This window comes from Rattus rattus, chromosome 8 (assembly GCF_011064425.1).
Source record: "Rattus rattus isolate New Zealand chromosome 8, Rrattus_CSIRO_v1, whole genome shotgun sequence".
Lineage (NCBI taxonomy): Eukaryota > Metazoa > Chordata > Mammalia > Rodentia > Muridae > Rattus > Rattus rattus.
In genome coordinates this window covers 51,694,164-51,710,417 of record NC_046161.1, presented here as the reverse complement: position 1 = coordinate 51,710,417, position 16,254 = coordinate 51,694,164, and the positions used below count along the sequence as shown (strand labels likewise).

Sequence of the window (16,254 nt, the reverse complement as noted above, 5' to 3'; positions counted from 1 at the left end):
CAGGCAAGTGCTGTACCACTGAGCTACAGCCCGAGTCTCACACATGGATCTGTTTCCACTCTCTTGTTTTGATTTAATTTAAGCATGCTCCTCTTTTGTTTTTCTCCAATCCTGTCTTCATTTATTTTATTGTTGCCTTTATTCATTCTGTATCTCTTACGTGGTTTTAGAAACTATACTTCCTATTTCCGTTCTCTTATGGATTACTCTGTTTGCTTGTCTGTTTTTTGAGCTGTGGGTCTCCCTCTGTTGCCTAGATTGGCCTCCACCTCCCAGGCTTGAGTCGTGCTCTTGCCTTAGCCGCCCGAGTAGCTGAGATGACAGGTATTTTAAAAATTATATTTATTTAGAGTGTGTGTACAAGTACATGCCATGGTGTGCATATGGAAGTCAGAGGTCAACTTGTAGGGTTCATCTCTCCCTTTCCACATGTAGCTGAGGTTGTCAGGCTGGACAGCAAGCACTGATACCCGCTGAGCCTCAGACGTTTTTACTGGTTACTTCTAGATTGTAATTTGTACCCTTTATCCTTTTATCAAACCATAGCATCTAAGCAGTTCTGTTCCTAACTTCTGATGACGCTCCTGTTCCGTTGGAGTCTCTTGTGCTTTATACTTGAGTCCCAGTTCATTTCCTGGCTTCCCCTGGGCAGTCAGCTCCTCACACTCGCCAAGTGGCCAAGTGAATTGGTGTATTTTTTTTCTCACCTCTACATGGTCTCTGCTCTCTAGCTTTAGTTTTCTTTACCTCTTTACTAAGATTGTAAGTTTGTGATACATTCAGCTCTGGCGGGCATGAAACATTTCTTCGTCTGTTTCTTTTGCCTTTTTAGACTTTGTCCTGAACTCTTAGATCCTGGGTCCTCGCGCTGACCATTGCTTTCTCTTCCTTAACTCTGTTTTTCTTGTTGAAGAGTGTGTTATGAGTCTGACTGCTTATCTTTGTAAATCTTGGTTTTTTTTTTTTCTTTTTTTTCTTTTTCCGGAGCTGGGGACCGAACCCAGAGCCTTGCACTTGCTAGGCAAGCGCTCTACCGCTGAGCTAAATCCCCAACCCCGTAAATCTTGGTTTTTAAGATTTGACTCTACTGTTTTGTGCTTGGCCATAGTATTCTAGATTTGCACTCTTTTACCTATTTCACCCAGACTCTGTTCTGTGCCTTCAGCTAACTCGTGGTCATTTCCCCTCTTTCCACTAATTTACCCCTTGGCCATTTTTTTTAAGTATGTGTGTATTCAGTTGTGTGTGCGTGTGCGTATGTATGAGTATGAGATTCACTGGAACACTGGCCAGTAAACCCCAGGAATTTTTCCGTCCCTACCTCCCCAATGTTGGGAACATAGCATGTGCCACCACACCTGGCATTTGTATGTGGGTTCTGGGGATCAAACTCCAGTTCCCATGCTTTCAAAGCAAGCGCTTGAAATTTTTTATATGGTTTTTTGTTTTTAAGACAAGGTCTGTTTGCAGAGCTCTAGCTGTTCTGGGCGCAGCTTTGTAGACCAGGCGGCCTCTGACTCAAGGTCTGCGCCCCTGCTTCCTCTTGCTGGGGTGAAATGTGCACCCAAAGCCCGGCTCTTAGTGAAGGGTTTAGCCAAAAGTATTTGCATCTTATTATTCAGTCTGGTACTTTGACAGCCTTCCCTTTCTCATGTTCAGTTTTCTAATTTCAAAATCTCTCTTCGGCCTTTTTTACTCCACTTTTTAAAATTAATCGGTGTATTTATAATTTTTGACATTTAGAAATTTGCTTGTTTTAACAATTATTTGTATCCCTTTTATATATATTAAAAGCCTTTAATTTGGGGGCTGGAGAGATGGCTCAGCAGTTAAGAGCACTGGCTGCTCTCCCAGAGGACCCAGGCTCAGTTCCCAGCACACACATAGCAGCTACAATGGTCTTTAACTCTAGTTCCAGAGAATCTGACACTCTCACACAGACACACATGTAGGCAAAACACCAATGCACATAGAATAAATCATTGGCTGGGCAGTGTGGCTCAGGCCTTTGATCCCAGCACTTAAAAGGACTGGAGAGATGGCTCAGTGGTTAAGAGCACCTACTGATCTTCTAGAGGACCTGAGTTCAATTTTTAGACAGTTCATAAGTGCATATAACTTCTACTTCTCAGGATCTGACACCCTCTTCTGGCTTCCAAGAAGCACCTGTATGTATGTATATTTGTATGTGTATATATGCACACACACGCGCACATGACATACATGCTTATGTACACACCTACCACCTGTATATGTGTGACACACACCTAAATTTAAAAGAAAGTGGGGTTGGGGATTTGGCTCAGTGGTAGAGCGCTTGCCTAGCAAGCGCAAGGCCCTGGGTTCGGTCCCCAGCTCCAAAAAAAAAAAAAGAAAAGAAAAAAGAAAGGAAGAATTTTAAAATAAGATACCTTTAATTTTTCAAACTTGAATCATAGGACTTGTTAAAACTTTTTGTTATGGAAGTTTCAAGCATACAGAAGAAGCAGGAAGACTTTCCTCAGAGTTTTTTGAAGTATCTATATTTGGCCATTCTTTTGATAGATGCTTTTGAATTTGAGTGCCTGTTTTTCCTTTGTCCTGTCCTCACTTGTGTAATTGTTCATTTCCTCCTGTGCTGCTTTGCTCTGTCTTATTTGTAAGCTAATTTTGTAGGGATTTATTTGCAAAAGACAGTCTACTTAAGGGTGTTTTGTTTTCACCTCTGCTAGGCTCCTGCTTAGCAGCTTGGTAGTGTACATTTGTGCCTAGTAAGAGCCTGACTTACAGTGGGTGCTCTGGGATGACGGGAAAGTTCTGTGCTGCCTCTGACCTGGTGAGCAGTTTTGTGTAGTTATCTCACTTCTGTTTCTTGACATACCTGAGACCTGCAACTTGAAGTCTAGGGTTGGGGAAAATGATTAAATTCCTAATCCTTACCCCCATTAAGAACTGTAGCTGCCCTTTTCTCCCTACCCCCAAATCCCAGCATGGTAACATGCTTTGAATCCCAACACTCAAAAGGCAGAGGCAGGCAGATCTCTATATGTTCAAGACTAGTCTGTTCCAAATAGTGAATTCCAAGCCAACTGAGGATACCTGGTGAGATCCTGTCTGAGGAAGGAGGGAAGGAAGGAAGGAAGGAAGGAAGGAAGGAAGGAAGGAAGGAAGGAAGGAAGGGAGGAAGGAAGGGAGGGAGGGAGGAAGGAAGGAAGGGAGGAAGGAAGGAAGGAGCGAGCAAGCTTGGGAATGGGAAGATGCCCTGCAGGCAGAGGTGCTAGTTGCCTGGTGACCAAGGTCTGGCTCCCTAGGACCCATGTAGTGGAAGGAAACAAGACTCACAGCCCCCCCCCCAAATAAATGCATTGAAAAGTAATAATTAAAACTAAGTTTAAGGGGCTGAAGAGATGACTCAGCGGTTAAGAGCACTGACTGCTCTTCCAGAGGACCTGAGTTCAATTCCCAGCAACCACAATGGTGGCTCACAACCATCTGTAATGGGATCTGATGCCTTCTTCTGGTGTGTCTGAAGACAGTGACGGTGTACTCATATGCATTAAATAAATCTTTAACAAAAAACCAAAAAACAAAACAAAACAAAAAAAACCCTAAGTTTAAGAACTAGTTGGGCAGCAATAGGAATAGGGGCAAGTGTTAAAGCTGAGCTGGAGCCTTGTGAGAAGTAACACTGAAACAGTCTAAAATGTGTGAGGTAGAAGTCACTTTGGGGTGGTATCTCGGTAAGTCTGTACCTTTCCAGATTTTTAAAAATCGCATATTTTGTTTGTATTTCTAACAAAAACAGGAGCCCTGTGTGTCGTTCTTCAACTGGCTTTTTTCTCAGTACTGTGACTGTCTCTTGTGAACGCTCATGAGGCTGTGTTTATGCGTGGTTTCCTGTTTGTTTCTTTTGTAGTACTGGAGATTGAACCTGGGTTCTGGTACATGCTCGGTAGGCAAGCTGGCTCTTCAGCCCTCACTTGCCCCTCTTTCTCTTCTTTCCTTGAGTCTATGCTTAGCTCGACGTAGGAGGTGCAGACTAGGATTTCTAAAGGTTTTGTTGAGCATTGGCGGAAGTCAGTAGTTTTTCCAAATCAGACTGTCCTTTCCTTGCTAGTGGTTTCTTTCTTTCTGTGTTTTTAATAGCTAGGACTTTTGTCCTCTGACAATGACCGGCTCTAGTTCATTGACAGCACCTCCCAACATCCCTTTTGTTCTGTTTTAATGACAGATGAGGAAAGAGGGAAGTAACCTCTATGTGGTCTCACCAGGACGAGGCTGGGCAGTGAACCCTGCAAGTCTGACTTACAGCCCTGTGCCCCCTTCTGCTTCATTGCAGACGGAACAGGGAAGAGGTAGAGTCTCTCAAGGTTTCATTACTTTAAAACTAACTTTATGGTCTGGAGCACAATAGAGCACTTGTCTAGGACTCACAAGGTTTTGTGTTCAGTCCTCAGCACCACATAGACTGGGTATGTGGTGTCTTAAATTCTGCAGAGCATAGAGGGCCAATAGTTCAGTGTCAACCTTGGCTCCCATCCTCGGCCTAGACTGCTTAAGACCCTGTCTCAATAATCAATCAGTTTATATAACTTCTATTTTTTTTTCTTTCCAATTGTAGGAGTCATTTGGGCTCATTTAGGAAATATGGAAAACATACAAATTTATAAAGAAAAGATAACAATTAACTACAGTTGTACAATTTAGCTATACGTATAAACATTTGTGGTATTTCTTTTGTATTTTAAGGGAAAATGGCTACTATAGGTTTATTGTCTTATTTTATATACCATTTTGTGTTCTTTTATTACCTAATAGTCTGCAAAGTTTTTTTATTATTTAAATAAATGCTAATGTGTCATTTGTAAAATTTAATTAATGGTGATACACACTTTTAATTCAGTACTTGGGAGTCCGAGGCAGGTGGATCTCTGTGAGTTCAAGGCTATGCTGGTCTACATAGCAAGCTCCAGGTCAGCTAGGGTTGCACAGTGAGACTCTGTCTCAATAAAATAAAATATAATTTTTAAAATTTTGAGAAATGATATCACCCTAGCCTTCGCTGGCATCAAACTTAGAATCATTCTGCCTCTGCCTCCCAAGTACTGGGATTACAAATTTAATTCATCATGTCTGTCAAATGTATTTCAAAATATTTGAGAAGTGAAAATGACATATAGTTTAAAATGCATAAAGTAAAAGTCAGCAGGACTTTGGGGTGGTTTCTCAGTAAGTCTATACCTTTTCAGATTTTTAAAAATCGTGTATTTTGTTTGTATTTTTAACAAAAGCAGGAGCCCTGTGTGTTGTGCTTCAGCTTGCATTTTTCTCAGTACTGTGGCTGTCTCTCATGAATGTTCATAAGGCTGCGTTTACTCATGGTTTCTTGTTTGTTTCCTTTAAAGTACTGAAGGTTGTTAAACCTAGTTCTGGTACATGCTAGACAAGCTTCTTAATCACGAAGCTACATTTCACCCTTTACTCATGTTTCTATTGTTACTTACATCAGAGTGAAAAGTACAAAAGTGCTCATGAATAGGCACTTATGAAAACAACTGTAGATGAATTCAGAGTATAAACTTAGAGTCTAAAAAGTAAACACGAGGGGCTGGAGAGACGGACAGCTCAGTGGTTAAGAGCGCTTGCTGCTCTTGTAAGTACTGTGCCCCATGTTGGGTGGCTCAGCCCCTTAACTCCAGCTTGTGGATCTGACTCCCTCTGTGAGTACCTGCACGGTACCCACATATCTGTAGAGACACACACGGAAGTAAATAGTAAAGTGGAACATTAAAAACACTTATAAGCTGATGCATGATAGGTTGTTTTCTTAAATGTTTGCTTCCCGGACATTTAAATTGTGTCTCCTGAGACATGCAGAGCTGTGGCTGGCCAGTCTCCTAACTCTTAGGCATTTCCCTCTTTATGTTCTAGTTGTCCTCACAGGCTCTGCAGCTCTGAGTAAGCTCCAAGCTCCAGGTTTGTTAGAAGCACCGGAAGCAGCTGAGAGGTTGGGAAGGACTGGGTTCTACAGAGAGGAGCTAGGCTTCCTCCTGCCAGCCCTGCCTGGCATTGGGTCCTCTCATCACCAACTTTGTATTTTCCTGTTCCTCCTTGTTTCATAGGAACACATTTCTGGCCGGTGGTCTTGATTGTGTAGTGTGATTTTGTGCCTAGATGGGAATGTAGGATCATGTCCCCTCTTTTCCTCACCCTGCCCCCTTTCTGCTGCTTAATCAGAAAAAGTGTCACTTGGCTCTTTTTCCAAGCCACTGAGTTTGAATGATCTCTGTTGCTCAGGAGGTGGGCAAGCTCTCTCTGGTTCCTGCTGAAGTTACCTCCAGCGGAAGGTGAGCATCTGATAGTTATAATTCCAGTGCTCCCGGGGCTGGAGTGCTTTAGTTAAGAGCAGTAATCCTGATCTTATCAGTGTACTTCTAACAGTATCTGTTTTACTTCCTGGGGCTCCCCTCTCCCCTCAGGAGTCCCCTGTAATGCTGCCCCTTGCCTTCTCCTGCAGTCAGTTAAAATGGGATGGGATCCGGAGTGGCTTTCTTCCCTTCAAGCTAAGATCTAGGATGGATTTTAAACATCACACCACCAGCCAGGTCATCAGGAAAGTGGTCACATATATGGCACATAGACTACCGAGCCATGGATCTGGGCAAAAGTAGTTATGTGTTGCTTATTATGGAAAAAACAAAACAGCCATACTCAGCCTCCATACTTCAGATAGGACAGTATTTCAGAACAATTAATTGTCACCCAAGAGTTTGAGATCAGCATCTTTGAAGCCTGGTGATTTTGCTGATGACTACATCGAGGGTCAGTTCCTAGGAATTTGCCCAGATCCTTGCCTTTGGGGCCCATATCTACCAGATTGTGGGCAGGGGAGTGCATGCACTACCACTCTGTTGTTTCAGAGAATGCTCAAAATGCAAGAATCATGTTTGCACAAAGGTATTTAAGGACAGTTTTTCTCCTTTCTTTCTTTTATTTTCCTTCCTTCCTTCCTTCCTTTCTTTCTTTCTTTCTTCCTTTCTTTCTTTCTTTCTTTCTTTCTTTCTTTTGGACATTTCTTATAGGTGTCAGAATGTAGAGACCCTAAGTGAAGAGTTAGCTTCACCCCTGTGCTTAATCCTAGGGAAAGGGTTAATTTTTGCCTTGAGGAGAAGTGAGGAATGGGAACTAAAATTGCTTTGGACATCTGAGCTGTGTTTTAATAAGATATTCCAGGTGGTCAAGGAGTAATCCTAAAATAGCCTAGATACTTAACTGCTTTAAAGTCAGGCTCCGGGCTCCAGGGAGGTAGGGCTCTGAGGAATGCAGGGCTGGCTCCTGAGGTCTTAGAGGCGTGGTCTGCTGGGGTTATTCCTGCCATCCCCCAATCCAAGGGAAAACAAAAGCCAAGCCTTCTTGGGTCTGGAGGCATGTGCTAATATTAGACCTTTTCCCCCCCATTTGGCAATAATAAAGCCTCTGGCTTCTGCTTCTCTAACCTGGCTTTCTTCCTAGCTGTGGGACTGGTATTGTCACCCCATCCTCTAGACTGTGGTCTGTTTTCATTAGTGCTCAAAGGCTTCCTGCTTGATCCCCTGCCTGGCTTCCCTCTGTTTGCACAGGAGCATACTTCTCTCCCTTAAGAATTCAATCATCCTCTCTCATTCCCACAGCCCAATCGGACTGATTCTCTGAGCTGGTTTTACTTCAGGAGAGTCATCTCCCCTGGTTCTGCTGCTCAGCCCTCACCCAACCCAAGATCCCAGTTGGCTTAGCCACCACCCATTGCTATTTATACAGACACTAAAAAGACATTCAATAGAGATGAAGAGTCAGACTGTTCTTTTCCTGAAGGACTAGCTGCTGTAAAGGAGTTGCTTCTATGGTGGGCTACTCTGTCCTTTCAGTGCTTTCTAAGTACTGGTCTGCATCACCAGGGGGAGGGACGGGGAGTATACAGTAGGTCAGAAGTTAATGTCAGGACTAGTGAGATGGGTCAGTGGTTAAGAGCACTGCTTCCCAGCACCCACATGGCTTAGTGCTACCTGTAACTCCAGTTCCAGGGATCTGCTGCCCACTTCTCAGCTCCTAGGGCTCCTGCCCACACATGGTACATACACACATACACATAATATTAAAATTATTTTAAAATAACTTAAAAGTTAAAGCAGGGCTGGGAGAGGTGGTGCATGCCTTTAATCCCAGCACTTTGGAGGCAGAGTCAGAGGCAGACATGTTTTATGAATTCCAGGCCAGCCTGGTCTATAGAGCACATTCCAGGCCAGGCTGTAACTGGTAAGACCCTGTTTCAAAAAAAGAAAAAAAGCTAATGTAGAAAAAAAAAATAATGCTTTTAAGAACACCATAGACAGGGGCTAGAGCCATGGCCTTGGCAGTTAATAACACTGGCTGTTCTTCCATAGACCAGAGTTTGATTCCCAGCACCCACATAGTAGCGAACAACCAGTTCTAGGGTATATGACAATCCTTTGTGACCGCCGGGGACACCAGGCATACATGTGGTACACAGATATACATATAGGCAAAATACCCATACTCATAAAGTAAAATTAAAAATCAATCTTTTAAAAAACTCAGACATAAATGGAATTTACTTTGTTTCCTCCCACAGTGTTGGGAATTGAACAGGAGTGAGCACTACCATGAACTATATCCTTAGCACAAATATTATTTAAAGTTGTTTATCTCCCTCCACTATGCTTCACTAAATTGGAGGCTTTGATCTGTCTTTTGGTTTTTTTCCCCTCAGAACCTCTTAGAAAGTCTAGTGTATCCTAGGAGATCAGCGTTCATGTACAAGTGACTAGAACAGGTAGAAAAGCTGCAAAATGAAAGACACCCACAGCCTGGCTCCCTTAGGTGTCTGTACGTCCATCTATATAAATTATTTCTCCAACGAAAGTAGTTTGTTAAAGTTACTCAGAATACTGACTTCATCCTCTTTTCGTTTCAGAAATTGTCGGTTGCCTCCCCACTGTTCACAGTTCAGTTTAAATTTCCCCCTGGTATCCAAGGCATTTCACAGCCTGTTTCCACTTTAAACATTAGACTTGACATCCTCACATCCTCCTGCCAAGACGTGCCTTGTTTATCCCCTCCCCTGTGCTCATTTGAACTATAAATCCTCGAGGCTACTCTAACCTCCAGCTCTGAGCTTCAACCCTCTAACTCCCAAGTACTCGGTGTCTGGGGATTCATAGCCTTGCTATATGTATGGATGCCGGCTTGTTTTCTGGTTCCTTGGTAACCCTCCTGGTGGGGACCACTTTTGTTTAGAGAGCTTTTCCTCATCAGCCTGCCTTACCTGGGTTCTCAAGGAAATCTGGACTGATTGAATTTATCAGCACATTTTTGCTTCTCAAGAGAAAAAGTAAAGGCCACATGGTCTAACCCCACCTTGGTGGGATTCCAAACCATGAGGTTCCAGCGAGATAGTCATCTGGAACCAGGCATCTGCTTGCTTCCTAAGAAGGCTCTCTCCACTGCTGGGAAGATCTGTTAGAGGAAGGCCTTCATCCTCCCGGCCAGTTCTGCCCAGCTGCTGCCAGATTGCCGGCTAGAACTTAGAGCCTGGCCCTCTTCCACAGTCAACCTTTTAGATTTTCAAGGAATGATGTTCACTTTCCCCTGCTTTGTTGATCTGTTAGGACTGAGAAATTAGAGGTTCGGTGTTTAAATTTTGAATGGCAGTCATTTAAAACTGACTTGTTTAATTTTGAAACCTTTATATGTACATGTCACAGTGTTAAGTGTCACATTCCTCTGGTCCCTTAAGAAGTGTAATCTCCTCTCCCTCCACTTCCCTCCCTCTGATCTCCTTTCTCCCTGTGGGAAAGAGGGTCGCCCTATAATAATTGGGCCGTTTGGGAGGTAGAGGTAAAGGTGTCCCCTTTTGGTGTGCCTTGATAATTCCTAGGGCAAGAGAGGCCCATTTTCATTTGGCCGGATAAAGCCAGCGAGAAGACTCAGGAATCAGACCACGGTTTAGCCATTCTGTAGACAGACTTTTCTCTCTGCTCCTTTCTCTCCTTGGCATACTTAATTCCCCTGTGCAGAGTAAAAGTATGTGTTCTTTGCATCCCAGGGGGAGGTATCAGGTCAGCACCAAGCGAGCCAGGCAAACCCTATTAGGAGCTGTGAGACCTACACGAGGCTTTTCAGTTCTTTGACCCATGTTTTCTCCAACTCAAACCATTACCATATGTAGGATTAAGGAGGAAAAGCCATCTAGGGTGCCCTACACTCTCGCAGATACTACAGAGCGCACTGCGATGCTAAGCTAGCTTCCTGCCCCTTTCTCTCCTCCCAGTCTTCTTTCACTACCTTTTTGAAGGCGTTTAAAGGCAAAATAGTCTGGTTCCCCTGGGGAAATGAGTTGAATGTGTGGCTATGGCAGCTAAAACTAGTCTTCGGTGGGTATTTGGAGACAAACTGTCAGTTTCCTGTGAGCTCCTGGTGAGATCAAAGATGTTAAAAGGGATTTCTGAAGTAAGAGGAGGGCTGAGAGGCTGTAAATGGCAATAAGTAACCATTGGCTACTGTTGACATCCACCCTTATTTCCCCTTGGCCCCAGTTCTGGGCTCTTTAATACTGCTGCCTGTGCCAGTGGCTTCAAAGCCTGTTCCTGGAGGCAGTGACTCTTCTTACAAACCCCTCGTGATCACAGAGGTTGAGATGTTTCTTGGCAAGTGTTTTACACATTTTCTGTCTGCCTCTACTTCTCCGTATTTTTTCCCACTGTTGCAGTCTGTCAGCCACTCTTGGGGAGGAGTGTGAGAACAAGCATGCCGAAAACTTTTTAGTCATGTCCACATCCTGGTGGTAGGTCAAGAAAACTTGAATTGCACAAGAAAGCTATTTATAGCATTCATTTATGGCATCCAGTTGGAATTGTAAACAGAAGAACTGCAGTCAACCCTTTCATTGCAGGCAGAAGGGATGACAGACAGTGGGTCCCAGGGAAACTGACCATGTCTCTCAACAGCTATCAGTGCCATTGCAGTGGGAGCCAGGGATACCCTAACGATGCTTAAGATTTGACATGAGCATGAGGTGACGGCCCAGAAGGGAAACTAGCAGCCTTCATGAAGAAACTGTCATCCCAGCTGGACTGTGATGTGGGCGGGCAGGATGCAGGATTAGTCTCACTATAGCTAAAAAAAAAACCAAAAAAAACCCTGTAAAGCTGAGTAAAGTTTAAGTGCCTCAAGATAAAATAATATGAGAGAGTTCTGCATAGGCCCCAACCAAATGTAATATTCTAAACTACGAACTTGACTGTCGCTGGCAGTGGGCACACTGTTAATCCCAGCACTTGGGAGACAGAGGTAGACAGACCTCTTGAGTTTGAGGCCAGCCTAGTCTCCAGAGCAAGTTCCAAGACAGATTTACACAGAGAAACCCTGTCTTGAACACCCCCCCAATAAAGGGGGGCTATCCTTGCCTTGGAACCGGAGAAGGAAGACTCACATACATCCATACAACCTTTTTTGCCTTGCATTTTAAAAATAATAATAATAATAATAAAGTTCAGTGTCTCATTTCTGTCATGTGACAGTGCTCTGTGGTCCCTGGGTTAGAGATGTTTCTGGCTAAAACCCTGACACTGTAGCAAACATTGGTGTGCACTTTGTGGCGTTGTTCACAATTCTTCCTTCTCCTCCACACCCTCCACCCCATCCCCCATAGCTGACTCTTCTCTGGACCCAGCACATTCTAAGCTGTTCCTACTTAATGGCTGTAGCCAATGCTTAGAATTCCTTGCAATTGGGGTAGAGCTGGAGAAAGTGGTGGAGACATGGTGGATACCAGCTCTCTCCCACCCTTTCCCTCCCCCCACCGCATCCCCAGTGCGCTTCTCTTTGCTGTCTGTGGGGCTCTGCTGGCACTTGGGTGTTTATTTTCACACATAGCCCTAAGGTGGCCACACTGGCATGCTTGTTCTCACACCCCTCCCCCACTGCTGAAAGCCCCACTCATTCAAGGTTGTGGATTAGGTCCTTTCCCTCCAACTGAGCGTGACACAGTGCCTGGGCCTTCGGAATGCCTGCAAGTTACTGTAATTAGCAAAAACCCAGCGTTCTCATCTTGGGGACTGATAAAGAATTCTCCTGTGAGCATCAGCCTCAGATCTCTAGCTGCAGAGTTGGAAATTGAGCTGCCACAGTAAACAGCTGACATAACAGAAGCACAGTGATCCCCCATTAAATGTCTTTCAGCCAATAGGAGCTCCCAGGATAATTGACTTTCCAGCAGGAATTACTGGCTAAACAAAATCATTGGGCATTAGGGCAACCTACTGAAACCCTTTGAAAGGGGTTCAGATGTAACTGTCTGGTTTTGCTGACCTGACAGACATAATTCATCTTGATTATTCATTGTGCTGGTTGCCACCAGATGACACTAGATTTCTGGTGACTATAATTACAGTGTGGGGTTGAATTTAACAACAGAAAAGAAAAAACAAAACCCCACAATGCTTCTGCTTGGTTATTGGCTTGGAAGGACACTGGTAACAGTGTCTCCCTCTGGGCCTGGTGTGTGCAGTCCCTGACCAAGCACTTCCTCACACACATGTTGATAGATAAGCAGGAAAACAATTTGGTGTAGCCTGTTTCATTTCAACTGACAACGGGTCTCTTCTCTGTCAGACTTCCCTCATTGTCTGCTGTTGCTGCTGTGAGGAAGAAGTGGGTCTGCATCTGAGAACCAACTCTGAGAAGGGAAAGCAGAGTGTGACCTCAAAATATAGCTGAGTGATGCCTCTTCCTCCAGGCACTCACTTGCCCAGACTTTCATGGTTTTAGAACAAGATCCCTGTGCCATCCAAAGGAAAGTCTCCCAGGAAGGCCCCACTCCTGATCCCCGTGCCTTCCTCAAGCACTTCCGTACTGCTAGCCGAGTGTCGTGCCTGTGTGTGCCTGTGTCTGGGGGAGAGCACAAGGGAGCGTATGTCCCAGGCTCAAGATAGAGTTGCCTCCACTAGGACAGGGTGAGCGGAGAAGGACCCTGGGAGATCTCATTCACACCTGCCCCGGCACAGAGGAAGCTGGGCCATCTCTATGGTATATGCGCTTGTGTATTCGTTGAAGAGATTTTTAGTTCTAATAGCAAGATGATTATGTAGCAGGCAGTGTGCTATTGTGCTGAGGTACAGAGAAGATAAGTACAATTGATTTTCTATCTACAGACATTCCTTTCTGATGAAGAGGACAAAATTCGAAAAGACTGAAATTCTGAAGTAGCAGCAGAGAGGGACTGCTTCTGGAATTGTCAATGCAGCTGGGGTGCGGGGCGGGTCTCCTACAGAGGAGGAGCAAGCCACCTGGCTGAGTAAGGGATGTGAATAAGGCTCCTCCCTCCCACCCAGCTGAGTGGCATTGCTCTGATCTAACCAAAGCTTGGGTGTTTCGCTTGTATGCTTTGTTTTCTTAATTCCCTAATGAAAATTAGCCTTTGGGCCTACTCTGCACCTCAGGCATAGTCAGGCATTCTCCTCAGCAGGCTTGGGGAGACTACAGCTTGTGGATCTTTTCCCTTTGCGCTTTGACCACTCACAGTGCAGTGCTGGGAACTGAGCTGAGCACCCACTGCTCAGTGAATGTGTCTCAGACGGTAGTTTCTAGAAAGTCAGCTGAGCTGGGGGTTCTTGGGACCCTAGACTTTGGGTCCTTCTCAGCATTAGCAAGCATGAACAATATCCATCCTTGCCAAGAAAGGGAGAAGATCCTTTTAAAACCCACCACAGGCCCAGCCACACACCATATTTTGGAACTATCCTCAAAAGCAAAGCTGGAGGGTCTCAGGGTAGTGGAGCGTCTTGACTAGGCCTTTCTAGTGGGCCGCGGGTGGGTGGGTGTGCTGAGGGTTGTGCTGTTTCCCTGGATGAAGGTCTCACCTTCCACTCCCTCGCTGACAATGCTGTTTGTCTCCTTCAGAATGGTGCCTTAGCCTGGAGTGACGATGCTGATGGAGGCCGGGGAAGAGAGATCTCTCGAGATTTCGCCAAGGTCTGTAATGTCTTGAGCTTTAGATGGAAGCAGCTCTGCGGTGGGCTGTCTTCCCCCATACCCGTGTGACTCAGATACCTGTAGGCACTTGGGATGGCACCCAGAGCGGGATGGGATGTTTCATTGTGTTTTCTCTTGGGGTCCGGCCTGCAGCTGTATGAACTGGACGGTGATCCTGAAAGGAAAGAATTTCTGGATGACCTCTTCATCTTCATGCAGAAGAGAGGTAGGTGTGGTGACTGCTGTGTCACTGTTAACCCATCCTCCTTGTCCAAGAGTTACTGAAATAATTGGCAACCAGATTGAAGGAAGCAGAGAGGTCCTTAGCAAAAGATGGATTTAGTTCTGCCTTATTTTTGTCTGTTTTCTAATTAACTGATCTCTGGAGACATTTCAAATCCAAATGTTTTTATTGTAGCCTTATAGCTGCCTCAAATTTCATTTAAATCAGCATGTGGCATGTACTGTTGGTGTAGGTAGTCCCACGTGGACAGAGAAAGGTAAGTAGAAACATAGGAACCCCTCGGGTTATTCTGGAGAACGTGAAATGTTCCATGAAGAGGCATGGCCAGCGTTATCTATTGGATGTCTTTGACATAGTTGAAATATTCCTGCAGGTTTACTGCCCAGTATGTAGACACCCATTCATAATCCACTTCTCAGTTCTTTGTCCTGCTTACCCTGCACCCTACCCCCTACAGCTGGCTCCACTCTGGACCGTGTCGTGACTGAGTCTTGAGCCCAATGACTCAGCTTCCTGGCTTTATCCTGTCATAGCAATGGGTTCACCAGCTAGGTCAGGCCTCAGGAAGCATGGTGGGAACTTCAGTCACTCAATGAGGAGACCCATAGCAGTTTATGTAGCTCCACCTTCATCACCCTCGGGGTAGAGCCACTGGAGCCACTGGGTCCCACCAGACCCCTTCCCTAGTACCCTGCTAATACCTGATCACACATCCCTTGAGGTCTGTCAGTAACTTAAGATCTGGGAAGGGTGCTGTTGCTGCTGCTGTTAGTACAGTTGTTGCTGTTGCTGTTGCTGTTGTTGCTGTTGCTGTTGCTGTTGTTGCTGTTGCTGTTGTTGTTGTTTTTGTTGGCTGAGCTACCTCTCCTGTTTGCTTGCTCCCTCTCTCACTTTCTCTTATTCTCCCGCTTTCTTTCCTCTTCTCCCCACCCCTGACTCTCCACCCCTTCTCCCCTTTTCCTCCTCCTTTTTTCAAAAGCCTTATGCCTTCATGACAGTGAGTATCACTCTGGTTTTCTTTAAAAGGCAACAGAAAGATTGGAGGAGGCTTTGTTCCTCTGTCTCCCAGCCTAGCAGAGCAGTATAAGCAGCCCTTAATTAGTTTACTCCTCCAGCAGTTATCTGGAGCCGATGTGTGAGTGAAAAACAAAAATACAGCCCTGGAAGATAATGTGACTGGCAGCAGGGAGACTCTATGCCCTAAGAGAGAGAAATCCACTTAATACTTTGGTCTCGCCTTCCAATTGCCTTTTAATTATTTACAAGCTCCTCCTGCCCAGCTGGTGCAAAGCCAGGCGCTGATCCCGTCTCAGAGGGGCTGCCATAACAGTACAGGTTTTAATCAGCGGTGGGGCCCCTGCTTTATTTTTCTACTTTCACAGAAGAATCTTAAAAAGAACGTAAGCTAGATCAGCCTAGTCATGAGTGAGGATGGGTGACTGTGTCCTCCTCTGTGTTTCCTGAAGGACAGTCACTTTGTCACACCTCTGTCTCTGGAGCCAGGCTGGTCAGTGCTCAGGTTGTCTGCTGTCTGCATCTTGTTGGTTCTCTTGACTCTCTTGCCCTGTCGCTGGCTCAGCTGCCTGGACTGCTGTAGATCTCCTTCCTTTCCATAACAGAACTGTACTTAGGGCAGTGGCACGGCTGTCCTGGGGCTGTCCCAAGAGAGGAAACATTACTGAATCTCGAGCTTGTTAGTTAGTCTAAGGCAGATTTTCTTGGCCTTAGCAGCTGTCGACGTTAGGGACTGGATTATCCTTTTTTATAGAAGTACACTTGCGCACTGTAGAACATTAGCAGTAGGATGGCCTCTTCCCAGTGAATGCCATAGCAGTGCTCAGTCATGATAACCAAAAATGTCTCTAGAAGCCAGGTGTAGGGCATGTACCTATAATCTCTCCACTTGGGAGGTAGAAGCAGGATTAGAGTTCAAGGCCAGCCTCAGCTACATGGTGTGTTGGAAGCCAGCCTGTGCTACAAGAAATCCTGTCTCAAAGTCCTGC

At 45.1% G+C, this 16,254-nt stretch overlaps 1 protein-coding gene across 1 annotated transcript in view; it reads left to right on the top strand.

Annotated features, from left to right (window-relative positions):
• The window catches only part of Arid3b (AT-rich interaction domain 3B), a 47,097-nt gene that overhangs the window by 13,201 nt on the left and 17,642 nt on the right, over window positions 1-16,254 (top strand). The window contains exons 3-4 of the mRNA XM_032909870.1: window positions 13,936-14,007; window positions 14,161-14,233. Coding sequence (XP_032765761.1) covers window positions 13,936-14,007; window positions 14,161-14,233 — 145 coding nt within the window. The remainder of the gene's footprint in view (window positions 1-13,935; window positions 14,008-14,160; window positions 14,234-16,254) is intronic.